The 27,081-nt window shown below is 39.8% G+C and overlaps 1 protein-coding gene across 1 annotated transcript; it reads left to right on the forward strand.

The window, feature by feature from the left end:
- ARL5A (ADP ribosylation factor like GTPase 5A) lies at positions 1-23,448 on the forward strand. The gene is made up of 6 exons (XM_032215305.1): positions 1-600; positions 7,264-7,324; positions 8,024-8,171; positions 9,521-9,604; positions 10,871-11,022; positions 20,479-23,448. The coding sequence occupies exons 1-6, from the start codon at positions 555-557 to the stop codon at positions 20,525-20,527; spliced, it is 540 nt and encodes a 179-aa protein (XP_032071196.1). The 5' UTR covers positions 1-554; the 3' UTR covers positions 20,528-23,448.
- The last annotated feature ends 3,633 nt before the right edge of the window (positions 23,449-27,081 follow it).

Below are 27,081 nucleotides of genomic sequence, written 5' to 3' on the forward strand. Positions count from 1 at the left end.
GTTTGCTCCATATGTTCCCCCTTAAGCCCCAAAAGCTATATAGATTGCTGGCGTGCGGGGAAAACAAGAAGGGGAGGTGCGCGGGCGGGCGAGCGCCCGCAGGGCCGGTAAAATTTGTTTCGGCGCGCGCTTTTTCCTGCCTCCTGGACGGTGTCCGACGAGGCTCATTCTACGGCCGTTCTCCCCTCCCTTAGGACCGCGGAGGCCTGAAAAAGCGAAGCCTGAAGAAGGAGGCCCTTCAGAAGTCGCGGCGAGGCCAGGCCGGCGGCAATGTCCGTGAGGAGGAGCGGCCAGGGGCGCGCGGTTGCGTTGCTGCGGGTGACCACGACGGCGGCGGCGACGACAGCCTCGAGGGCGCGGGGCCTGCACCGCTTCCTTTCCTCCGCGCCGGCCTGCCTGTTGCCTGCTTTTCCTGCTCGCCACGGAGCCCTGCCGGGGCTCTGGGCCCGACAGTGAGCCGCCGCGGGCTGGGCCCGGGCGGAAGAGCGCAGAGACCGAGATTGCGGGGCGCAGGGAGCTGCCGAGGGGGCAGCCTGAGCTTCGGCCGCTTGAGCATGGGAATCCTCTTCACCCGCATATGGAGGCTGTTTAACCACCAGGGTGAGAAGGGAGGCCGTGGGGGAGGCAGGTGGCTCGGCGGGCCGGCCAAGGCTGACCTGGCCCGTGGGGGAGGCAAGCCAGGGCGACCCCTGTTAAAAAAGAAGGGCTGAGGGGGGAGAAGAGCGCTTTGAACGCGGTCGGTCCGGCCGTCCAGTCCCGGAAGCCACCTCCAACCCGGGTGCTTTGGGCTCCTACCCCGACGCGTCCCGGCCTTGTTGGCCGATGGGTTTATGGGAGCGGAGTTGCAACGCGTCTGGGAAACGCCCAGCACCACTTTGGGTGTGGGGGGACGGGGGCAAGGTAGAGTTAGATAAGAGCCCCATAGCCGAGACTCTAATAAAAGGGTGCAGAGAAGAGCGACAAAGATAATTAGGGGACTGAAGTCTAAAAACGTGACATGGTTTCAGGAGTTGGGTGTGTCTAGTCTAAAAAAAGTGGGGGAGATGTGGTGGCTCAGACGCTGAACTTGTCGATCAGAAAAGTTGGCAATTTGGCAGTTCGAATCCCTAGCATCTGCGTAATGGAGTGAACGCCTGTTACCTATCCCAGCTTCTGCCAACCTAGCAGTTTGAAAGCTGGCAAAAATGCAAGTAGAAAAATAGGAACCAACTTTGGTGGAAGGTAACATCATTCCATGTGCCTTTGGCATTTAGTCATGCAGTCCACATGACCATGGAGACATCTTTGGACAGCGCTGGGTTTGAAACAGATGAGCACTGCCCCCCAAAGTCAGGAACGACCAGCACATATGTATGATGGGAACCTTTACCTAGTCTAAAAGGGACTAGGGTTGACATGATAGCCGTATTCCAGTATTTGAGGGGCTGTCACAAAGAAGAGGAAGTCAAGCTATTCTCCAAAGCATCTGATGAATGCAGGACAAGAATCAATGGATGGAAACGAATCAAGGAGAGAAGCAACTCAGAAACTAAGGGGAAATTCCCTGACAGAACAATTAATCAGTGCAACTTGCCTCCAGAAGTTGTGGGTGCTCCAACACGGGGGGCTTTCACTTGTCTGGAATGGTATAGGGTCTCCTGCTTGAGTAGGGAGTTGGATAAGAAGACCTCCAAGGTACCTCGGTACTGATCGTTCATTGGTTTCGGGAGACATGAGTACAAACACATTTTTCCCATAAGGAATAATATGAGTCACAAGGCAGCCAACACTGTCAAGTTCTAGCTTGTAAGTTGAGCACAAAACGAATGATGATTACCGGGACAAAATTTTCATGTCAAAATACATTGAGTACCAAATTTGATGAGTTTCAAAACAGTTGCGTATCAAAGTTCCACTCTATTAGAAAAGGCAGTATAGTAACAGTACATGACACTATGTACTGTTAATCATCTTGGTCCACTACTTGTGGTCCCCCACTTTTATTTTTTTTAACATTACATAATCTTGGAAACATTGCATAGTTACAGGATATGGTTTACCTCTTTCTCCAAACTACATCCCATGTTGGCTTAAATTTTGAAAGCAAAGTGAAAATGGTTGGGGATCCTGTTTTGGAGTTTTTTTAGCTGCTTAAAAAACAAACAATTTCACAATTGTGGTTTATTCACTGGAGGCTGAGGGGGAACAGCAATAGTAATATGTTAACAGATGAATTCCTGTTTAAAAACAAATAGCTTGTATGCTAAGCAGTGTGGCTATTGAATAAATGATTGGTTTCATAGGTTACTCACTTTTTTGTGTATCTATCAATCCTTCAGGTATTGCAGGTCTCTTCTCTAATGCCTTGTATGAACCTATAGTGAGAGAATTCCTTCATAGCTTACATAATTAAACCTAGAATTCACTAGCACACAAAATGTAGTTATGACCACTGTCTTGAATGACTCCAGAGGAGGATTAGGTAAATCTGTAGGAGAGAAGGCTTTCAGTAATGAAAACTATATATTGTAAACTGTTTAAAATGTTAAGGGGGGTGCTATTACCTTTGCTTGCTGGTTATCTTGCTGGCCTATTAGGCCTGTGGTCACATTCAGCAGGATGTTTTTTACCTTCTTACGTTAAATATTTTTAAAAATGCATCCAAATAATTTGTGGTGATTGAATGTCAGGAGAAAGATGTATAAATGTGTGACGTAATGTTGGTTTTTTTAGGTGTGCACAAAGCCTACGATAAAGTAGTAAATTTGGGTTTGCTACAGATTTGTAGTTTAACAAAATAGTTCTGTAAAGTTACAGAATCTTAAGTTTTGATATGTTGAAATTATATTCTTTAAAAAGTATCATCAAGACTTTATTAAATGTAAAATAGTATTAAATTAATTGTGTAGTGTAAGGAATAATGTAAGGAATATTGGCTACATTGTCAAATACAGAATTTCCTTTGAAAACTTAAGTTTGAAGAACACATGGAAATAGTTCAGAGGGAGTGAGTAAAAGAATTAGATAAAAGGTAAATATTTAGAAACGCTTGCCTACAGAATTCTGGAGATTGATTTTGGTTATTTTCTGTTTCCATCTTTTATGTACTTAAGGGGAAAAACAATGTTTGCTTCTTGCAAGGTTTGAGCTGTGTTATCTGAGCAGGTGCCACCTGGAACCAACTCTTGAGAGCTGAGGATACAGCTCTCTTGCTTCTGCCGCATCAATAATTGAAATGCTATAATAGGAGCTTAACTGATAGGGAAGAATTGGGCAAACAGGAGTTCCACTGTATGTATGTACTAGGTACATAAACAACTTATGCATCATTCTGAAACTAAGACTGTCTTTTTTCATTCATTACTTTGATGCTTCTTAGACTTACAGAAAAATTATGATAATTTTGTTACATATATAGTATCCTTGATAGAGAATTAGTAGTTTAATGACCATTCAAAATTATAATGGGCTTTTACAACCTGTCCTCTAAGTTATGACTGCTGCTCCCCCACATTTTGGATCCTTGGCAGCTGACTCACATTTACAATTGATTGAGATTTGTCACAATTTTTGCTCATTTCTAGCAAAAAATGCCCATTTGGAAGAATGGATTTGCCTAATGCTCATGTGATTTAGCTTTATAACTGGCAACTCGCTTTATGGTCATTGTAAAAATGCTCTTATAATCGAATCTGCTCATGTGCCTCAACTGCAATTCCAGGTTCCATTAGGTTGTAAGTTGGGGACTATATCTGCAAATAAAATTTATATTGCCATGCACACGAAAACCAGTGACTCTTGAGTTTCACTTAGTTAACAGGAAATAGTCAAATGTTTGTATCTTGTAGAAGAAAATTTGCTGCAAAATTTTAACTTTAGTCTTTAATTAAGCATCCTGTGTCATTGCTTTGTCATTATTTCTTTCCCTTAGGAGTTAATTATTATTTGAGAGAAATTAGTTCATGTGGTTATTACACAATGCGTAGTCAGTCTACTAAGATTGTTGTTAAATGTAATACAACAGCTCAGCTGCACTTCTGTATTATAGTGACTCCATTATTAGAATAAAAAACTATTGAATAATTATTTAGATATATCACCGAGAAATTAAATTTACCAATTAGGTGCCATCAAGTTAGTGTTGACTCTTAATAATCTTATCCAAGATAACACAATAAAACTCAAAACAAATTGCAGTAAAATTACTATAAGTAAATAATATTATGTACTGCATAAAACATTATATTATAGTAAACACCACTGTTACATTTACCATTTAATACCAAGCTAAAAAATACAACACTGCCAAAATCTGGGTGTTACTGTATTAAAATGTCTGGGGAGATAGAAATATTAATCTAGTACCAAAAGTAATAATATGGACAAAGCTATATATAGAGATAAGCCCAAGACACTTGAAAGAAACCCTTTATCTTGGGTAGATACATATGGAATAAGATGCATTTACTTTCTGCCAAGTAAGTTTTAAGTTAATTCTAGTAGGAACATGAATAGGGCTTAGAAATAAAATGAAATTTAATCACAATGCCTGAGGCAAAAAGATTTGATAACTATATTTTATGCAAGTTGAAATATTTTGTCTGTTTTCAGAAACCAATCCCTGTATTGTCAAATAATATAAATAGTAAGGCAGGATCACTGTAGTTACATATCCTTGTTTGGACAGGATAACCACAAATGATAAGGAAATACTCAGCAAGCTAGCATTTTTTAAAAAAGAACCTATTTAAACTATATGTTTAGGCCTTTTGCATCAATTGTTTGAAAAAAATTAAGATTATTTCATATGGAAATAAGCAGTAATTAAGTCAATTCTATTAATTCTAGCCATATAAAAGACTTTTCTTGTTTAACACAAGTTCAGGAACCAAGGGCCATAATATAAACAAGTATAAGACAAAAAAAATCCAACAATTTGGTCAATATGCTTCTTCTAGCTATGTACCATTCATGTGTTGGTGCTTGTGTTTTTTTCAAGGGTTCCCTCGTTGGGAGAGGAGAAGGATGCTTCTTGATTTGAATTGGGAATGAGTAGTGCATAGTAGTGTGCTCATGGTCTCTTGCTGACTTATAGACTCAATTTGAAGCAAAGTGGTATTTGTTACATCTTGGGAGATCAAGAACAGTTGGTCCTCGACCTACGACCACAATTGAGCCAAGATTTCTATTGCTAAGTGGGCAGTTAAGTGATTTTTGCCCTATTTTACAACATTTCTTCCCATAGTTGTTAAGCAAGTCACATGACTCTGGGACACTAAAACTGTCATAAATATGAGTCAGTTGCCAAGTATCCAAATTTTGATCACATGCCTTTGGAGATGCTACAACTATTGTGTGAAAAACAGTCATAAGTCATTTTTTTTGTGTAGTTGTAACTTTGAATGGTCAATAATGTTGTAAGTCAAGGACTACTTATACTAACAAATTCATCCTAGGCCAGTCCACTTCAGTAGTGTCTTTCACATATATAAAAAAGACAGTGTAATGCATGGAAATATTATTACATTTGAATTGCGTCTTTCTGCATTGTGCAGTTGGTGAAAAAGTTGTAGTCTGATATAATTCTGCCTATAAATAGATTTGTCAGAAGAAAGTAGTTAACTGAAACATGAGTGAGAGAAAATGTTCTTTCAAATATATTAAAAACTTTTACTTAATCTAACTTTTGAATTATTGTTCAGTTTGAATGGAATATAATCAAAAATTGTTAATATGGGTCCTATTTGAAGTTAATACTTCCACTTTTAAAAAATTATATAATTTTTTTGTATATTCTCTATTTAAAGCAAAAAAAAGCAATGTAGTTGATTTTAATTTAATGTTTTAAAGAATTCTAACATTGAGGGAACTTCAGTAGAAAATTTATCTGAATGTCTAAAAAATGGTATGCTTGGTAAAAAAGACTTTTAATATGTGTTTTTAGGTTGAATTCTCAGTTCACATTGTGGGAAGAGAATTGAGGCTCCATAGATAAAACAATGTTATTTGAATATCTGCCCTGTTTCTAGCAACAAAATAAAGGAACTAGTGGTGTGTTAGAGTTACTATTCATTTAATTTGAATATAGCATTGAATTATGGATCAGTACTATAAAACCACAGTAACACTCAAGCTTTGTTACTATCTTTGTCAGACAAATATGGAATATTTCTTTTTTAGATTAGTGTTATTTCCAGATCTGAAATAGTGATTAATCTTGATGTCAAATAGCAAAACAGAAAATTTCCAAAATATGGTTTACAAACTACCATAAATCATAGTTAATATTCTGGTGTCACAACCAACTGCTTTAATCTAAAATTAAAAAGGAAATTGTAAAACTTTTGGGGTATGCTACAGATGTGGTATGGAAATCCAAGACTGGTTTTTTTTGTAGTGCTAAATTTTGGTTGAATAATATTACACTGATAAGGTTTGCAACTTATACATTTGCCTACTCGTCTGATTTTTGTACCCTACTACTGATTTTTATATACCACAATATGATATGAAATATAATTTGATATTTGAAGAATAACTTCAGAAAGTAAGTTCATAATAATGTGTGGAATATATTTTGAAAGAATAAAGTTGAAAACAAAAAAAATGCTGATATTTTATGTAGCGTGTTTTATTTAGTGTATGTTAGGTGTCATTTAGAGAACAAAATTGATAATATCAATGTATTCTAAATTCTGTACGTAACAATATTTACAAATGTAAATGATTACAATTACTATTAAAAGCTTTAGTATTATAAAAACATAAAAAAGATTTTAAAATGTATTAGGCAAAGAGGAGGTGTTTATGACAGTGGACTCACCTCAATATTTTATTAGTACTCTGAAGTCCCCTGGCATTCATTATCCTATGATAATCATTTCTGTGTGAAAAAACATCCAGAGACCTGAGCATTATATACACTGTTGCACAATAGTATACATTGTTGTAAGTAGTCCTCCACTTACAATCACAATTGAGTCCAAATTTTAATTTGCTAAGTGAGAAATTTCTTAAGTGAGTTTTGCCCCACTTTATTACTTTTCCTGCCACATTTGTTAAGTATACAATTATAACTCAAGGACTATCTGTACAGTTCATTGTAATATGTGATTATGGAATCAGTAAATATATGTCTAGAAATAGGCAACCTAGTGACCTCCATATATTTTGGGGTGCATTTCCCATCAGCTCCAGGTAGTTTTGCCAGAGCCAAGGGTGTGTGAGGCATGAAAATTATATGACTATATGCTCAAACATTCTTTTTTGTTTTTTTCATTGCAGAGCACAAAGTGATAATAGTTGGGCTTGATAATGCTGGAAAAACTACTATTCTTTATCAGTTGTAAGTATAAAGTAACATGAACAAGTGATTTGAATTGCCTTGTTGATTTAAAATATTGACAGTAATAGGCTGAAATCTCTGTATGTATGTATCATATTTTTCGCTCCATAAGACGCTCCTGACCATAACACATACCTAGGTTTGGAGGAGGAAAACAAGAAAAAAAAACCTGCCTCTGCCTCCCAGCATCCCTGCGGTATTCATCTGGCTAGCGTCCTCGCAGAAAACCGCCTGCTGCCTCCATGTCTGCTGCCTCCACCGGGGAACGCTGGAGCCTTCCCCTCTGATCAGTGGTTGGATAGGCCTGTCGGAATACTGCTGATCAGCTGTTCCAGATGGCGGGGATTGTTGCTGCCATTCACCACTGCTGCCTGTCACCCATATTCACTCCATAAGATGCAAAGACATTTCCATCTACTTTTGGAAGGAAAAAAGTGTGTTTTGCACTTAATCATATTTGGCAATATAATTATTTTTATTAATTTAAAGTAGAATGAAACATTATTTTTAAGACTTGCAAAAAATGATTGTACCAAAGGAATAAAAAATTAAATGCTATGCTCAGTTACTCAGAATTTAATTCTATTGAAATATATAGGATTATATTACAGATGTTTCAGAAATAAATGTAAGTGTATTTTTATAACTTAAATTACTATCATCATAGAAAAGAAAATGAAATGTTTTTTTCTTTTGCAGTTCTATGAATGAAGTAGTGCATACTTCCCCAACAATAGGTAGCAATGTGGAAGAGATTGTAGTTAATAATACACGTTTTCTTATGTGGGATATTGGAGGCCAAGAATCTCTTCGATCATCATGGAACACATATTATACAAATACTGAGGTAAGAACATAATCCCTATAGGGAAATCTTAGAAGTAGGGGTACCATATCTGAAGTACAGAATTCCAGACCACCTTTGAATAGTTTCTTTGCTGTCTTGTAATAGTTGTTTGGATATTTTTATCTCCGATATGGTGGCTCTAAAACATTGCTGTGGGTCATTTCATATAAAACTTTTAAGATATGAATCAATAATTTGCTTTGTTGATTTTAAAATGAAACAGAGTAACATATTTACTTAAATTAGCCTATTAATTTAAAGTACCTATTAAAAGTGCCTATTTTTAGAGTTGTTAATCACCTTTTCCCCAAGAAATTTATAAATATTTTATTTAAAATATATTTTGGAGGGAAAGTGCTTGCTTTGAGATTAACTCAGTAATCAAAATCAGAATTCACTTTTCTGTTAAATGATAGGGCAGATTTTGAGAGAGAACCAACAACCTCCTGTACATGAGAATGGGATGTGTGTGTACATGTGTGCTTATGAGAATGCATGTGGAGGAGTAGGATGGTTTTCATTTTTTTTCAAGATACATGGTATCTGTAATTCATTTGGTTTATAATTCTTGAAAACCCTTGGGGAACATATACATTATAACTGTATGTCACAGACATAAGTAACTATGATCTCACCTTCCATGAAGTGAGGCTGCTATGAAATTATCTCTACTATTTATAAACTTTACCCAATTGAAGAACTGTATAGTATCTTTCAAATAGTGCAGGAAAGATGATGTCCTGAAACCTTAGTGCAGGGTCATTTTGAAGAGAGCTAAACATTCCGCACTGGCTGGCTAGGTTGACTGGAGCTGTTGAGGTGAAGAAAGTAACAGACTTATTACAGCATTGTCTTTGGGATCAGCGTGAACTAAAGAATACATCAAATAAAAAGATGAATTCAGTAATACAAATTAAGGTACTTCCAGAAAAAATACATGTATGTTTTACTGGGTTAGAAATAAAACACTAACAACGTAGGTGCTACTTAAAAACATGGTTGGGAAGCTAGCATTAATAATTTTCTGAGAATGTTTGTTTATACTGGGCATTTGGATCAGAAGTTATGGTGCTCTTGATATTTAGTAGAATACTGCTAATCAATGCAGCTGCCAAAAGTATGGCAATTGCCTATTGGATACACTCCTCAGAAAATTACACAGAACTCCTTGTTGGATTGGGCAGTTTCATTTAGTGTTCCAATGATCAATTATTGCAATATTGTAATTGTCTTAATTGATAAAGTTTTTATAAGGGATTGCTTTATGGAAGCAGCTTCACTTTTCTCTGATTTATGATACAAGATATGTATGAACATTCTTAATTTACAAATTTCTCTGATTCTTACAGTTTGTGATAGTTGTTGTGGATAGCACAGACAGAGAAAGAATTTCCGTAACTAAAGAAGAATTGTATAAAATGTTAGCACATGAGGTAAGTAATTTTTTTTAAAATTAGACTGAAGCAGAAATAATTTCTAAATGGATGCTTATGTTTTGTGATTGGTTTCTGATTGTACTTACATGTTGGTAATTACCTCCAGAATGATATTTTAAAAAAGTTTTTCCCCAGATTGAGGAACTTCTAGATTTAATAACAATTTTTAGACTAGTACAGTATGTATTATGTCTGACTTTTTCACTACAAAAAAAAAGATTTTGCATGTTAGGGATATAATAAAATGTAGTTGTGGAAGTTAGTATCTATGTTTTCCAAAATGACATTAGCCTCAAATTTCTTAAAGAGAAATTAAAAGAATGATACTTTTTGTTATTAAAACTGCCATCAGCAACAGCATGGTCTGTGTGAAGTAAGGGTATTCTGGGAGATGGTAGCAGAAGTGTTATATGGTATTAATAATTGCATTTATTTGATAGCACCTACATATTAGGATATATTAGGATATTAGGCTAAAAATGCCATATAAAAGAAGTCAAATGATTATCTTTCATTTATTTTTTTATTATGTTGAAAGAAAGGAGGTTTTATAAGCATTACAATTTTTGATAATGGATTGAAAATCAGCATTATTTTTAAATGCTCATATTTTAAATGCTTTATTATGAAAATTAAATTCAATTGGTGTGACTCTGACAAGGTAGATGCCAGATTTGCTATCTATTTGCAGATTTTAAATGTAGGTGGGACATATATACGTTAGGAAATCATAGGTACTGAAGGTAAATAGTCTGTCCATCCACATACCCTACTTCAAATATTTGCAAACCAACAGCTGTATAGACAGCGAAACCAACATTTCTCTTCCCCCATATTTAATATGAAATAATTTAATACCAACAGTTGGTCCTTTGTTCTAAGAAGTCGTTAGTATTTAGGTTTTGCTTACATCACAATATTTTCTAATTGTGAACCAACATTCTCTGAACAGTGATATCCCTACATTGTATAAAAAGTGTCGATATACAGAGAGATGTTTGACAGTATTCCATAGCTACGGTTCATGATCGTGTTAGAAATTCATTCAGGTTTAAATGTAAATATTTCTTAGAATTGCTGGAAGTGACCTTTTAGTTGAATTCTGATTCTTTGACATGGGGCTGCTCTGGTGTATTAGTTTACTGCATTTTAAAATCAGTGCAAATTTAAATTTAAGTGTTAAATACAACAACAAATATAATTGTTTAGTGTTATAACAGGAAATAAATAAAATGGAAAAAATATATATATATTTTACTGTAGGACTTGAGAAAAGCAGGCTTGCTCATCTTTGCTAACAAACAGGACGTTAAAAGCTGCATGACGGTAGCGGAAATTTCTCAGTTCCTGAAACTAACATCTATTAAAGATCACCAGTGGCACATCCAGGCATGCTGCGCTCTTACTGGCGAAGGGTAAGAAGTATTTTGTTTGTGAATACTTTTTTAAAATAAAGATCTACTACATAAAGTAATGAGATCATGCCAAGCTCTGCAGATATAAGTAAGTCAATAGAAGAGAATATATTTAGCTCAGTTCAACTATGGAGTCCTTGGTGCTATCTTAGTTTGGTTACAGGTAGTCCTCAATTTAAAACCATTTGTTTAGTGAACGTTTGAAGTTACAAGGGCACTGAAAGAAGTGACTTATGACCAGTTTTCACACTTAAAATCATTGCAGCATCCCCATGGTCATGTGATCAAAATTCAGGCACTTTGCAACTGGCATGTTGCACTGTTCCAGGATCCTGTGAACATTATTTGTAACCTTCCTAGCTGTCTTCCAATAAATCAGCATGGGAAGCCAGATTCACTTAATTATCACATGATTCACTTTATTGCAGAGATTCATTTAACAGCTATGGGAAAAAAAGTTGCAAAATGGGGTAAAAGTCACTTAACAATTGCCTTGCTTAGCAGCAGAAATTTTAGGCTCAATTGTGGTCGTAAGTTAAGGACGTTTGTATTTGTTTGCAAAGATTTCATTACCCATCTAAGTAACATCAGCAGTGCTAGTGAGTGTGAGGTTTGCTCTGTTTGTATACAGTAGCTTGCCTTACCAGTGTTGATGGAAGTGTGGTTTTCCCCTTTGTAGTTCCTTGATTAGGATATTGTTTTCTGCTTGGATTTTTGTGTCAGGTTAATCTCTACTTGTCTAGTTTTTTTTAGTTCCCTTCTTGGCTTCTCATCTGTTTTGAATGATGTACAAATATAGCTTATTTCTGTGTTTATTGACAACTGCTTTATCTGAGTGTGCAGCTTCTAGGAATTCTCTGGTATTTTTGCATTTAACAATTTTGGATTTGGCAATTTTGTCTAAATTGCTAACTATGGTTAAATCTACCTGTGTGTTGTGAGAGTAATAATTTTCATCATTTTTTTCTGACTACAGCTTGGTGTTCATGGATGTGCTCTGCCAGTCTTTTGCCTGTCTCTCCTATAACATGGCTGTCTTTCCATTATTTGTTGTGGATGATTCTGGTTTTTTTTTCATGGATTATTAGATTTTTTGTTTTACCGAAGATAATTTGGAAGGCTTTAGATGGTTGCCATACTATGGTGATATGTGGTTGTAATAGTTATTGGTTGTTTTTGAGATGTTTATGATAGTGTTAGCCTTTTTGTAGCTTCTTTTGGTTGTGCTACAGTGGATTGAATGGTCAAGTATTTTTGTTAAAGTTATGTGAGTTGGAAGCTGTTGTCTAGGCAGTCTGTTTGTTTTTTCTGGAGTTCTGATTGCTGTAGTGAATTTGTGTTCGTCTAAGTCACGGGTGTCAAACTCGATTGCGACATTTTTTGCCTTTGTGGAACTGGGGCGGGCATGGCCTGCCCATGAAGCATCTGGCCCGTGGGACACCAGTTTGACAGGCCTGCTCTAAGTAATGTTCTTACACAGTTCCTCTTGTGGAAGGTTACTTTTATAATGAAGCATTTTGTAAGTGTGTATTGTTTTTTGGTAGACTTAGCATATTTAATTTGACAATGATGCTCTCCATAGCCCAAAAAAGGAAAAGGAGGAAACCACACCACCACCAATACTGGCAGAACAAGTTATTGTATATACACAGAGAGCACGGCCCACATTGACTAATACTGATGATATTACCTAGGGGGGTAATGAAGTACCTACAAACAAACAACCAAGTTTAGAGAGCAGCAAGGATTCTATAAGTCAGTATGATAGCACTGAATACATAATGGTTGGTATGTTTTTTCTTTGGCAGAAATGTTTTGTTTAAATGTCAGTTTTAAAAGATGAGCATTGGGAGCTCTCAAGGTTTTATGGTCTGCAGTAGGTAAATTGTGGAAGCTGCCAAGGGAAACTTAGATTATATTCACATGAAAGATTTCAGGATCAAGGTTTTAACTAGCAAAGCCAAAGAACTTTGGTTTTGCTCAGGCTTTTAAGGTAATTACTAAATTGAGTATAGAAAGCAGTTGGCAACATGCCGATTTTTCAGCATAGTTATGATTTGAACATGTTACTATGTGTTCATTAGCAGTCTTAGTCATCACAGTTTTAGCAATTGATATTCAAATGCTCTTCAAGGATGGCTTTGAGTAGAACGAAATATAGTAGTCTGATCGATGTGTATTTCTAATTGTCATATAGTCTTGAGAGGTTACCTAAGCAATATCAAGAAAATGTTTTCATTTTATATGTTTTATTATAAAGAAAATATTTGGGGTTTTAATTTTTACTTTATATATTTTATAAAGAATTTATAGGGGGAAAACATCAAAATATCTAAATACAAAAAAAAAAATCCCAAACACAATTAAAATAATCTTTAAACCTTAAAACTGTGAGGAAAAAAAGATGAGAGAGAGAGAAGGAAAAAAATTCTACCTTACCTGTTACATTTATCCATAGTTTAGAGTTTAGTAATAAATACAATAAGGTACTATAATATGATCAATAGAAAATATTACTGTAAAATATCATATCTCTGCCATAGTATATGTATACTCAATTTTTAATATTTTAATTTTTAATAATATGCACTTTTTATCATTTTTATTGCAACAGTTTTCATATTATTTTCTTTGTTGTATATTGCCTAGAGTAATTTCTGATGAGAAAGACTGTTGGCTTACCTGAACGGTCGTTCTCGGGGCACTGCGAGGAGAGTCCAAGCATGGGTTAACATAGCCTATCCGCCCTTGGACTGAGTGATGTTTTTTCAGTTGACCACGCCTCCCTTTGCCTCTGCATGCTCAGTTTGAAAACAAAGGAGACAGTCCTGTAATCAGTTACAGTTAATACAGTCACATTGTGTAAGAGAAAAAATTCCCCGGGCGGGTTTGGACTCTCCTCGCAGTGCCCGAGAACGACCGTTCAGGTAAGCCAACAGTCTTTCTCCAGTGCACTGCTCGGAGAGTCCAAGCGTGGGACATGCCCAAGCTATTGAGTCCCAGGGTGGGAAGGCACTGGAGCCTCTGGAACTTCAGCTACTCTTTGTAATACTCTTCTCCCAAAGGAGGCTTCGGCTGAGGCTATAGTTTTTAATGAAAGCCGGGGGGAGGCCCACGTGGCCGCTCTGCAAATGTCAAGAATAGATGTCTGGGTCGCCCAGGCTGCAGAAGCTGCTGCACTCCTAGTAGAGTGTGTGGTGACCCGGCACGGAGCCGTCTTGCCCTGGTGTTCATATGCCAGCTTTATGCAAGCACGTAGCCAACGACCCACCATGTGTGAAGAGACCTTGTGGCCAAGGGACGCAGGGAGGAAGGATACAAAGAACGCCTCTGAACGGCGGAAGTCTTTTGTTCTCTTTACATACGTGCGCACGGCTTGTCACACGTCCAACTTGTGCCACTCACGCTCCTTAGGGTGAGAAGGATGGGGACAGAGGTTGGGCAAGATAATCTCTTGAGTCCTGTGAAACAGAGAGTTAATTTTTGGAGTAAAGGACGGATCAAGTCTCAGAATTACTCTGTCCGTGTGAACCACACACAGATCCTCCCTGACAGAAAGAGCTGCCAGCTCTGATACCCTGCGTGCTGACGTAATAGCCACCAGGAAGGCAGTTTTGATGGTAAGGTGGCGTAGACTGGTCGTGCACAAAGGTTCAAACGGAGCTTTCGTGAGAGCCTTAAGCATGAATGGAAGGTCCTATGACGGATACCGGTGAACAACTGGAGGGCTGATGTTCGCTGCTCCCTTAAGGAAACTCTTGATCTGAGGATGTTGACTCAGAGATCAAGAGCAGCTCCTGGCCAGGATAGTGGACAGCGCTGCAACCTGACGTCTAAGGGTGCTAACAGCAAGTCCTTTATCTAGACCCTCCTGCAAGAAGTCCAGGGTCTGAGGAATCGAGGCTGATGAGGCCTCTATGTCTCTAGCCTTGCACCACTGTGAGAATGCAGCCCAGGTGGCATCGTAGATTCTAGTGGTAGCAGGTCTCCTGGACGCTTGTATTGTTCGAATGACCTGGTCAGAGAACTTTTGCTTCCTCAGGAGCTCCCCCTCAAGTGCTTAACGGCTAGCTGTAGCCACTGGGTTTCCGGATGGCTGACGGCCCAGAAGGCCCTGGTACGCCCTGGTACGCCTGACTGAGGGAGATCTGATCCTGAGGGATTCGCCACGGTCTCTGAACTGAGAGACTGACCAGGTCTGCGTACCAGGGCCTTCTGGGCCAGAATGGAGCCACCAGGAGAAGGTCTGCCTTTTCGGCCAAGAGCTTGTTCACCACCTGAGGTATGAGAGGGAGAGGAGGGAACACATACAATAGTCCCCGAGGCCACTCGGACCTCAGTGCGTTTGTCCCCTCCGCCTGGGGCGAGTGGTAGCGACTGAAGAAGCGTGGGAACTGTGTGTTGGTATGTGTGGCAAACAGGTCTCCTCACGATCTTCTGGAACAGGTCCGGGTGCAGGCGCCACTCCGAGTGGTCAATGCGTTGGCGGCTCAGCCAGTCTGCTTCCCGGTTGCTGATGCCGGAGATGTGATCTGCACTGAGAGAAGCCAGATGACGTTCCGCCCACCTGCCCAGAGCTTCTGCCTCGAGCATGAGAGCCCTTGATCGAGTGCCCCCTTGCCGGTTTATATGGGCCTTGATCGCCACATTGTCTGTCATCAACAGTACATGAGCCCCTTTTACAAGAGCGGAGAACCTTCGCAGTGCGAGGCGAGCTGCCCTCAGTTCCAGCCAATTGATGCTGTGGGCAGCCTCCCTCTGAGTCCACTGGCCTTGGGCAAGGTGACCCTGGCAATGGGCGCCCCACCCCAGGAGACTGGCATCCGTGGTGACAACTAGTCTTTCCGGCTCCTTGAACAAGCAGCCCTTCTTGACTGCCTTGGATCTCCACCATGCCAGAGATCAGATCACCTTCCGCGGGAGCCAAACGCGCCTGTGGGAGTTGCTGATCTTTGCCCTCTGCATTGGCAGCAGAAACCACTGCAGCTCCCTGGCGTGGAGACGAGCGCCGGGGACCACTTTCAGGCACGATATCATGATCCCCGGGAGCTGAGACAGCTGTACGATTGGTACCGACCTGGCAAGGCTGCAGTGCTTCACTCTGCGTCTCAGGTTGGACAGTCGGTCTGGCGAAAGGAATACCTGGCAGGAGGTGGAATTGATGACTGCACCCAGGTGCTGTATACAGGTGGACGGCCGGAACTCGCTCTTCTCCATGTTGACAGAGAAGCCATGGACAGAGTCTGCACAGTTAGAGTGATATCGCGGTGTGCCTGCTTGGTGGTGAGAGAATGAATAATTATATCATCCAAATAACATTCCAGACAGACCGGATGGCTGCGGAGATGGCCGCTAACACTGCCAGGATCTTGGTAAACGTTCTGGGCGCAGATGACAGCCCGAAGAGAAGCGCCCTGTATTGATAATGCTTCCCTTCCAAACAGAACCTCAGGAACCGCCTGTGGGCCGCATGGATGGGGACATGCAGGTAGGCCTCTTTGAGATCTATTGAGGTCAATAGGTCCCCCTCTCTCACACAGTCCAGGATGGAGTGGAGTGACTGCATCTTGAACCTCTTGTAAGCCAGATGCTGATTCAGGCTTTTGAGGTCCAAGATGGCCCTCCACCCCCCTGAGCTCTTGGGCACAAGAAAGAGGATGGAGTAGAATCCCCTCTCCTCCTGACCCTTGGGGACTGGTTCTATCGCCTCTATCTCTAGGAGGTGGCAAATTTCTGCTCTCATGCGATCCATCTTCTCTGGGTTCCTGGGAGTAGGGCAACGAAGAAACTTCCTCTGAGAGAAGGTTAAAAAATCCAGGACAAGTCCCCTCCGAATGGTGTTGAGGACCACTTGTCCGATGTTATCTCCTCCCACCTGTCGGCATACAGCCGCAGCCGACCTCCGATGGGAGGATCCCTGTGACCGTCACTTCCCCTTACGAAAAGGCCGGGAGCCACCACTGTTCTTTCTGCCTTCTCAGAATGTTCTCCGAAAGAAAGACTGGGATTGGTTGGCCCGAGACCTGAAGGATGATCTGTCCTGGTGCCTATCCCCCCCCTGCCTGAAAGGGTCTCTGATAGGAGGAAGGGTGAGAAGATTGCCCTGCTTCCTGATTTCTGTAAGGCCTCTTACGAAAGGACCCCGCCCCCTTACGGTCACCCCTCTTAAGAGTGGCAGGAAGGATTTTACGTTTGTCTTTAGTTTCGGTGACAAACTTGTCCAGAGCATCTCCGAACAGAAGACCTCCTTTAAATGGGGCCGATGCCAGCTTCCATTTGGCTTTCATTTCGGCTTGCCAATGTCTAAGCCATAGGAAACGGCAGGAAGTAATATTGGAGGCGAGGACCCTGGACGAGAATTTAGCAGCTGTCAAAGTGGTATCCGCTGAATACTCGACAGCAGTAATAATTTTGGTCAGCTCATGGTGCCATCTAGACTTCCTAGGCTGAGATCTGAGTTGGTGCAGGCAAAATAAGGTGGCCCTGATAAAGAATGAAGCAGAGGTGGATGCCTTAATGGCCCAGGCAGACGTCAAGTGTGTTTTCTGGCACGCCTTTTCCAACCTCTTATCCTCTGTCTTTAGTCCCTCTAGGAGCTCAGCTGGCAGGTTTGAGTTGGAAGTTAGGGACACAACCGGGGCATCTACTTCAGGAAATTTCAGGATGTCTTCCATCTTCCCCTCGAGGGCATACAGTGCCCTGTCACCCCCACTGGGGTTGATCAGTGTGCCTGGCTGTAGCCACTGGCTCTGCACCACATCCATAAAGAGGTCAGGTACAGGAATGACCTCAGGTGCTGCTACTGTCTTTTTGAACAGGCCATGCTTGTGATCCTTGGATGTAGAAGCCTGAGCAGCTTCAGGCCTGGAAGAGGGCCCTAGCTCCGTAGCCGTCATGGCTTTGTGCAAGATGGATTTAAATAAAGACGGCTTGAACAGGCCAGTGAAGGCTGATTTGTCAGGGGTAAGGTCTTCGTCTTCAGAGAGAACAAATATTTCCCCTTCCTCCTGCTCCGAACTGGAAAGCTCAGAATGAGATGGGCTGGAGGAATCAGAAGAAGATACAGGCTCTTTAGAGGTGGAGGCTTTAGGTTGGTGTTTTTTCTTTTGGGTCTTGGCCTTGCAAGAGCCCCTGTGCTTAATACCTTCAGCTATCCCCTGGGAAATGGCCAAGGAAATCACCTCCCTCATCTCATCCGAGAGAGCAGGACCATTGCCCTTCTTCAGTTTCTTCTTGCTGGGCCTGCGGTGGCCAGCCCTGCCTGAGCTGGATTCACCCTTCTCACACTGGGAATCCTGGATGGAATCACGTTCCTCCCCAATGGAGGAGCTAGGGGAGTCAGGGTACCCCCAAGAAGCCTCTGGAGAGGGATCCCTTGATCTATAGTCATCCCCAGACAGGAATTCACTGTCGCCAGGGGACTGGGCATCACGATCAGGGGAAGCTAACTCCCTGCTGCGATGGTTCGGGCTAGGCTCTGCCTGATGGGGCCTAGAAGCCTCCCTGGGGAAGACCTTTCACTAGAGCCCTTGTGCCCTTTGCCTTTTTTAGCTGAGGGATCCAGCTTTCTGCGCTTGCTGGAGGGCCCTGCCTGCTCCCCTAAGGCCTCCCTGCATTCCTCTGCCATGCTCAGGGCACCCACGGGGCCTGGAAGCTAGCTGGAACTGGGATGGGCACGCGCTGGCCAAAAACGGCTCAAATGACGCTTGCAGACTCTTCAGGAAGGAAGGGCCGCCTGTTGGTCAGATTCCTTCCTCCCACCACCCTCGGATCCCCGAGACTTAGCTTCTTCCTTGGAGGGAGGGACTAGCTAGCTCCCCGGACTAGTCCCCAGCCTCCCTGCAGCGTTCTGCAGTCGCTGAGGGCCGGCTTTATCTCTGCTAGGGCTGTCTGGGGCCTCCGCTCTTCCTGCTCTTCCACGAGCAAAGCTTTGACGATCTCCGATCTCCTCACGATCTGAGCGTTCTCCTCTTCTCCGCCTCGCTCCGGAGCAATCCAAAATGGCGGTGGGTGCGCGCGCAGCCGCCTCCCACTCTTTTTCGCCCTCACAGCCCGAAAAGCGCGCGAAAGGTTCAACCGTCGTCGCTGTTGCCGGGCAGAGTTGAGAGCCGACTTGGCCAGCGGTGAAGAGGCCTGCAGGCTCCCTGAACGTCGGCTGGGGGTTTCAAAACCCCTGGGCTCAGGTTGGGATGGTCTCCCACCGCCCTTGCCACTCGCCAGCAGCCGCTGGGCGAGGGCTCACAGTCCCCTGGAGCGCTTGCAACCAGCAGCTGCAGGGGAAGCCCGGGTGCCCTCTTAAAGCGACACAAACCTCCAGGAAATCAAATCTGACAGTTTTTGCTACAACTGGACAATTCTTCCAAAATACAGAAGTCAAACGTGGTTCAATGTGGGAAACTATCCAGCCTATCTGACCTCAGACTGGAACATTCCCAAAACAGTCCCAACGGGCGGACTGAGTTTTCAAACTGAACATGCAGAGGCAAAGGGAGGCGTGGTCAACTGAAAAAACATCACTTAGTCCAAGGGCAGATAGGCTGTGTTAACCCACGCTTGGACTCTCCGAGCAGTGCACTGGAGAAGGAAGACTACATACATTTGATAAATAAATAAAAATAACGTTATATCTATTGCTTCATCCTTGAAGCTTATTTGAAGAAATACTCCAAATCCCTGCTTTAGAAAGTTTATTTTTGAGATGCTTAAAATGGACTCTTAGTTCTTTAGGAATTGATATCATTAAAAGATACCCAAATAATTAATTTTCCACCAGTATTACCTACATAATCATAGATTCCGTCTGGTAGTGCTCCTTGATATGAACCTGCTACTGGATTTCTTTTTTTTTTAATGTGATTTTATTAAATTGTGAAAAAAGAATAAAAAATAAAGAACCAAGAGAAAAGGGAAAAAAATCTCTATCGGAAGAAAATCTCTCTCTCTAACTGAAGAATAAATTATAATCCAAAAATTGCATTAGAAATAAATAAGGTCGATTCTAGTGGCCCTAAATTTAGGCTCATCACAGCTACGAACTTGATGTAAGACCCCTCGTCCCTATTGCTCCCATCAGAGAAATTTCAGTTTCTGTAACTAGCTCGTTAAGCTAATCAACTGATTGGTTGATTTCAGATTTCCCTTTTAAAATGGAGGAAGAAAAATCATGCCCCACCCCCTACTGCCAACTGGGGGTGAAACTTTAGTGCAGCATTGTCTTCCTTTGGAAGCAGTTAAACCACATTTCCCCTAAAACTCAGAGCTGTCCCTGGATTTCAAAATGAAAAGTGTCACAAACTACAGCACATTACTTCAGTGAAGTTTATTATATTTTCATTTATATTGTAAAGATGTGAGAATCGGAGCCCTAATATATCCAAAGACTATAATTGTGATTTGAAATTTGTCACAAATGATCTGTATTAATGAAGTTATATTTTTGTTTAAATTTTTTTACAGATTATGCCAAGGACTTGAATGGATGATGTCAAGACTTAAAATCAGATGATTCTAACTCTACACAGACATTGTAAAAAGGAGAACTGGCTATTTGGCTGTGAATTATTGGCTTATGTATATTTATAAAAACAAGATGACTTTTTCTTTTGCTACCTAAAAGATTTCAAACAAGAGAAAACAATTGGAAATTCAGCCTTGACTTCCTTTGATGATTTCTTTGAACTGAAATTTAAATACTGTGGCTGGCCTTTCTTTTATCAAGAAATAATGTGCGGAGATCAAATACAAGGAAAGAATTTTAACTTTTACTTTTTATTATTCAAATCTAACTCACTAAATTGAAATGCTGACTTTATTTCCACAAATCAAAAATGAAAATCAGTGGTACAGGTACTGACTGTCTAGTATTGAAACCGACTGGGATACGTTTCAGAAGTGCGAAAATGTTCCTATATGTGAACTATGTTTTATGTAATTATACCTCATATTAAGCTTGATTAAAATCTGTTGAGCAAATTGGTTAATATCATTAATTCTGTCCATTGTACTCCTTAAGTGGCAGTATGTGATTTGAGCCACTTTGGACCTATTTGAGTTCCATGTGTTACAGCCAATCTTTTTTGTCTGACCACCAAGCAGGTTCTGTCAGGACAAATTCTTTATCTACTTTCTAACTCCTCTCAATCTTCACCAGAATTTTGGTGAAGCTGTAACAACCTTTGGGATACATAGGAGGGAGCTGCTAGTTGGACAGGATGCTGAGAATGTTCAACCAGGTCAACAAAACCCTGTGCATGGAATGTTTTGTATCATACTATGGCAGTAGGATTGGGGTCAAACTATTTGAATTTGTAATGGTTTATTTAAAAAGTAGGTGGTGTGGGGGGGATGCTGCTATAGTATATCATTATCTTTTCTGTATTACTCAAAAGCAATTGAGACAAAAATATAAGTTATGTATTATTTTATGTATATCCTGCAGTTTAAAACAACCACAAAAGAATTAAGATTCAATGTATTATTATTTAGAAGTTTACACTTTGATTGCATTTGCTGAGATATGCATTGCTTCAAATAGAACACTTGAGTTACCTGAAATATGCACTGTGGTTCAAAAACATCTTTTATACTTGAGTGGTATGCATAGAACATTCCCATTTGATGTGTGATGTTGAAGTTAAAAGTGGGTTTAATCCAAAAGAAATAGAATAATTAGGAATTTCACAGAATAGGTATAAACTTGGAGTTTCTTCTGGGGAAATTGGTGACGTGCTCTTTAGGTGATCACCTAACATGGACAGAAATTTGTAATTACACTAAAGTTGCACTTAAAGTCACTTGAATGAAAAATCTTGTCCAGTCTTATTGATTTAATAGAAAAGATCAGCTAAGTTTTTATCAATTCCATTGCTGCTTTATAGGGGTCAGAGACTATAATATAAATAACTATATTAGTAGCCTATTAATTGAGCCATTTGCTTTTCAGATTCTCTAGGAACATCCCAAGTGTGCATTCATGTGTGGGTGTGTGTGAACGCACATTTATATGACTTGATTCATCTGTTCCTTAAAGTGAAAATGTAAACTAAATGCATGGATCCTACAAAGCAGTTTTCCAGTTTTATATCTTCCCTGTTTTAAAACTTGAAGTGCATTAAAATATGAATAAACTAATTTTCCTGTTACTTTATGCTGCAATGATTGTAAAGGTGGATAGGCAAATAAGTTGGTGCCTGATATAGGAAAATACAAATTATTTGAGATACTATTTTAGTCTTCTGAACGTTGTGCTTAGCATTCTTTCCAGGCTTAGGGGGTTATTTAGAAATAAGTGTATCCTTAGTATCAGATAAACTAAATGCCTCCCCTCCTTTTTTTTTAAAAAAAAAAATCAGGCATTAAGTATAACTTGGTCTGTAATTTCAAATTGGATCAAAGCAATTTCAGTACTTTAATTTAAACTCAATACACTGGCTGCTTTGTACAACAGCTCCTCAGTTTTTCTGATTGGAGAAATGCTTAAAATTAGTAGTGCCATTAAACTACATATCAGTATTTGGCAGGAGAAAAAAATGGCACACAATTTTTTTAATGTTTTACCACAAACTGGTTTTGAAATAACTCTTAACTTTGAAATCAGTTTGCTATGGAGATGTTTTTTTTAAGAGACATAAACAAACATTTAAACTTCTTGTAAGTTGTTCCATGCTACTTTGATTTCTACTCAAAATATTTTTTAAAAAAATCACCTTTCATTGGATGAATGCCCTGAGAAAAATTATGTTTCAACATAAACATAATTATAGTTAAAATTGAACTAGAATGCATACATTCTTGACTATCCAAGTTACCAAATTTATTAAATCCCCCTACTAACTTTAACGAGTATAAATGAGAATGCACAAGTTCCCAAACAGGATGGGTTTCTCCAAGTTAAAAAGAACCAATTTTCTTCCCACATTCTTCTCTTGACTCAGATTAAATGGCAGATGGTTGTGAGAAGGGTGACTTACCCTCTGTTTTCAATGACTTCAGTAAAATTGAAAGTATAGAAACCCACAGGTATAGTCCAACTCTGATTCTTGACTGACTCTCAGCATTAACAAAAACGATGCTTTTACAACTTTTTTTCAGCTTTGAATCAACTAGCAAAGGGCAATTGGATACACTGAAAAGGGGTTAGAAGAAATCTTAATACAAAGCCTTTGGATAATTAATCTTTTTTAGAGCAACATGTTACCAATCAGTTCTATAAAGCTAAAGCCCATTTTTGTTTTCATGTATATTTTTATCCAAAGCAGGCTTTGGACAGAACAGCTGTGTGAGAGCATTAATTTCAAATCAAACTGTTACTGCCATTCCTCTAAAATGTGTTGGGAGACTTTGGGTGTCGTTCCTACTTTTGATTTTCAAGCCACACCAATTTTATCACAGGATTTATGCGTGCTTATTACAATAATATTTCGTATATATGAGAAAAGCATACATTGCTGTGTGCACGTTTTGTGATCAGGTATAGACAACATCTGTTTTTAAGAGTGAAGGAAAAAAAGTACCCTGTGCTTCCATAGGACCTGTGAATGATGGTATCTTGGTTGATGTCAATCTGTAGAGTGGAAGAAGCAGATCAGGATAATATACCCGAGACAAGCTGAACATAACTAGTTTCTAGATTTAGGTTGATGAAAGAATTGACTTAACGTTTTGGGGTTCGTTTGTTTTTAAAATTAGCCCTGGCTGCATGCTTGCTTCTGTGCCTATATGTAATGCCTACTTAATGTGTAAATTTTGTAAATAAAGGATTACTAGAAAGATAAATATAGTCTCTCTTGTCTGTAAAACCAGCCTGCAAAGCAGCCCACACAGATACCAACTATTGATGGCAAATTTTCAGACTTGCAGAAGTTAATATGCTTAGTAAATCTTTCTATTTGGGAAGTTATATTGTTACAAAGAAAGAAGTATGAAACAACAGTACATTAAACTTGCTCTGTGGCAGTGATAAAGTTCACTTGGGGATGGCGATGATGAATCATGCAATCAATAGCTATGTAAACTGCTGTGTAATACACATGATAGTGATCCTCGGTGAATGATTAATAGACTGCATGTTGTTTCCAAAGTACAATAGAAGCTGCTGCTGACTACCCTGACTATTACAACTAGTGGTTTTTATTTTAGTCCTTTTTTAAAGAATCACAAACATTTATGGCAAAGCTGGAACGTTAGAAGAGGAAAAACTAAATGTTAGGCAAGAGGGAAATGAATACTTCTCAAATACAAGATTTCAGGATTCAGTTTAGTTTGGGTTTAAGGAGTAATCAGTATGTTTGCTGCCTATAAACAATAATAAAGGAAGGATAAAAATCATGTTTGGGGCATCAGCACCCAAAATCCATGAGATGTTCACTTATGTTGATACTCTATTTATAAAGTACACCAGGGTTGTCAAACTCAATCCAACACACAGGGTGCTTATATCTGGGCAATGGGGCCGCCCTGGAAACAGCAAAGGTCCAGCCCATGGTGCCTCTGGCAATGAAAATGGAGCTTGGGAGGGCTGCCCACAGCCATCTGTTTTTGGCTGCAATGGCCTCCTGCAGCCCTCTGCCAGCGAAAACAAAGCTTGGAGGGGCTGCATGCGTCCCCTGAGCTCCGTTTTTGCTGGCAGAGAACTGCAGGAGGCTGTCACGACTGAAAATGGTCCATTTTTGCTGGCAGAGCACTTGTTCCATCACAGGCACTCCCGAAAAGTGATGTCATGCAGGCCATGCCCACCCCAAGCCCCCAAGGTCAAAACAACCCTGATGCGGCCCTTAATGAAATCGAGTTTGACATCCTTGAAGTAGACTTAATGTCTCACCTACTTTGCCATATTAGATACAGGTAGTGCTTGACTTATAACTGCAATTTAGCCCAAAATTTCCATTGCGAAGTGAAACAGTTGTTAAGTGAACTTTTCCCCATTTCTTGCCACAGTTGGTAACCCTGCACTTGTTAAATTAGGAACCTGGTTGTTAATTGAATCTGGCTCTACCATTGACCTTGCTTGTCAGAAGGTTGCAAAAGGGGTTCACATGACCCTGGGGCACTGCAGCCATCGTAAATACGAGTCAGTTGCCAAGCATCCAAATTTTGATCACATGACCATGTGGATAGTGCAATAAGTGTGAAAAATGGTCATAAGTCACCTTTTTTCAGCACTGTTATAACTGAATGGTCATTAAATGACCTCATAAGTCGAGGACTACTTGCATAGTGTCTCCTATTACAGTGGAACCTCTGGTCACGACCATAATTTGTTCCATAACTTTGGTTGCAACCCAATTTGGTTGTGACCTGAACTTAATTTTGGAAATTTGGCGCTTACAAAAAAAAATGATGTGGAAGGGGAAATCGGCTGCTGGAAAAAAAAAAAGTGAATTTTTTTGTTTGGAACCCGATTTGGTCATGGTCAGAAGCGTTCATGATCAGAGGTTCTACTGTGTATACATACATGCTTCCCTCTACCTTACTAATGCTCCCATCTCATTTTTGTAGATTACCATTTTTATAAAGCAACTGTTACCTTAGTCTCATAGATATTTAGCTTCTTAGTTTGCCAACTGTATAATTGTGTTTAGATACTGGTTTTTTAAATCTTCCATCTTTTGTATTTGTATCTTTTATATTTTTAGCCTATTTACTTGTCACTTTTTATGTTTCTTCCTAATGATTGTAGCCCATCCATTTATGTTGGGTCTGTGATCTTAATGAAGTCCGAAACTGAAAGCTATACTTACTCAAATGTTGATGGATAGCATGTTGTACCATCAAATGTTGCAGCAAATTGTAATTGTCCTGCTGAAACCACATCATATTTACTGGCTTAGGATATCTGTGAATAATTATGTGGCTTTGACAGATAGGTGTGACCAATGTTTGCCTGCATGGGAAAAAGAAACCAGGCACACTTGGCTATTTGTAACCTTTGACTATAATGTTAAGCCAGGCATCATTTTTCCTCATAAATGAATGATGAGCTCACACGATAAAACTAATATGCTGTATAACGCAGCTGATCCTGTTGTTGATACTGCTGCTAAACATGAAGTATGGAAACCTTTTGTGATAAAAACTGCAGCAGCTGTCTTGGCGTACATGATGCATGACACTCCTGCTATAAATAATGACCATTTGATTGTATAACAGCATCAGAAGAACTATAGTGATATTGTATTGGCCATAACATTTCACCAACCTTCAGATTATTCAGAATGAGCAAAACATTGGCTGGGACTCTCACTGTGGTTACTCTGTGTGCAAATATCTTCCCTTTTGTCTTGTTTTATCTATATTGTTTTAGGGATTTAGGAACTGTTTTAATTCTTTGTTTAGTTCTTGGACCCAGAGTCACTTTAGAGGCCGCATAAATTCAACAACACACACCACACACTTCACTTTCATGTAAGCCACCTTGTGGAAAATACAGAAAAAGAAAAAAAATTCAGACACAATGCAAGAAAAATGAGAAAATACAGTAGAACCTCTGGTCACGAACACTTCTGACCACAACCAAATAGGGTTCCGACTAAAAAGTTCACAATTTTTTTTAAAAATCTGGTCATGAACACATACTCTAGTGGTGATCAAACACAGCTGTAGCCAATTTTCCCTTCCGCGTCATTTTTGTAAACGCCAAATTTCCTATTTGTTTGTTTACAAACAACAGCGACCCACAGTTGCAATTAACCATTGCAAAATTTTGTACAGCTTATTTTAACTGTTCACCATACCTCTTTACTCCTTTCTGTCTTTGTAAACCGTTCTTGCTTCGGCTTCACACATTGCAATTCTTTAAATGTCTTGCCTCTCATTTGTAGATCTCATTATTCTATCCAGCTGTGACTTGCTTAGTCATCGTCTTGCCCCATTCATTTTTCTTTGATAAACAGATAGTCCTCAACTTACAAAAGTTCATTTAGTGATCGTTCAAAGTTACAACGGCATTGAAAAAAAGTGACTTATGACCATTTTCACACTTATGATCATTACAGTATCCCAATGCTCATGATCAAAATTCAGGTGCTTGGATACTGACTCATGTTTATGATGGTTACAGTG

The sequence above is a fragment of the Thamnophis elegans genome, chromosome 1 (assembly GCF_009769535.1).
Source record: "Thamnophis elegans isolate rThaEle1 chromosome 1, rThaEle1.pri, whole genome shotgun sequence".
NCBI classification, from domain to species: domain Eukaryota; kingdom Metazoa; phylum Chordata; class Lepidosauria; order Squamata; family Colubridae; genus Thamnophis; species Thamnophis elegans.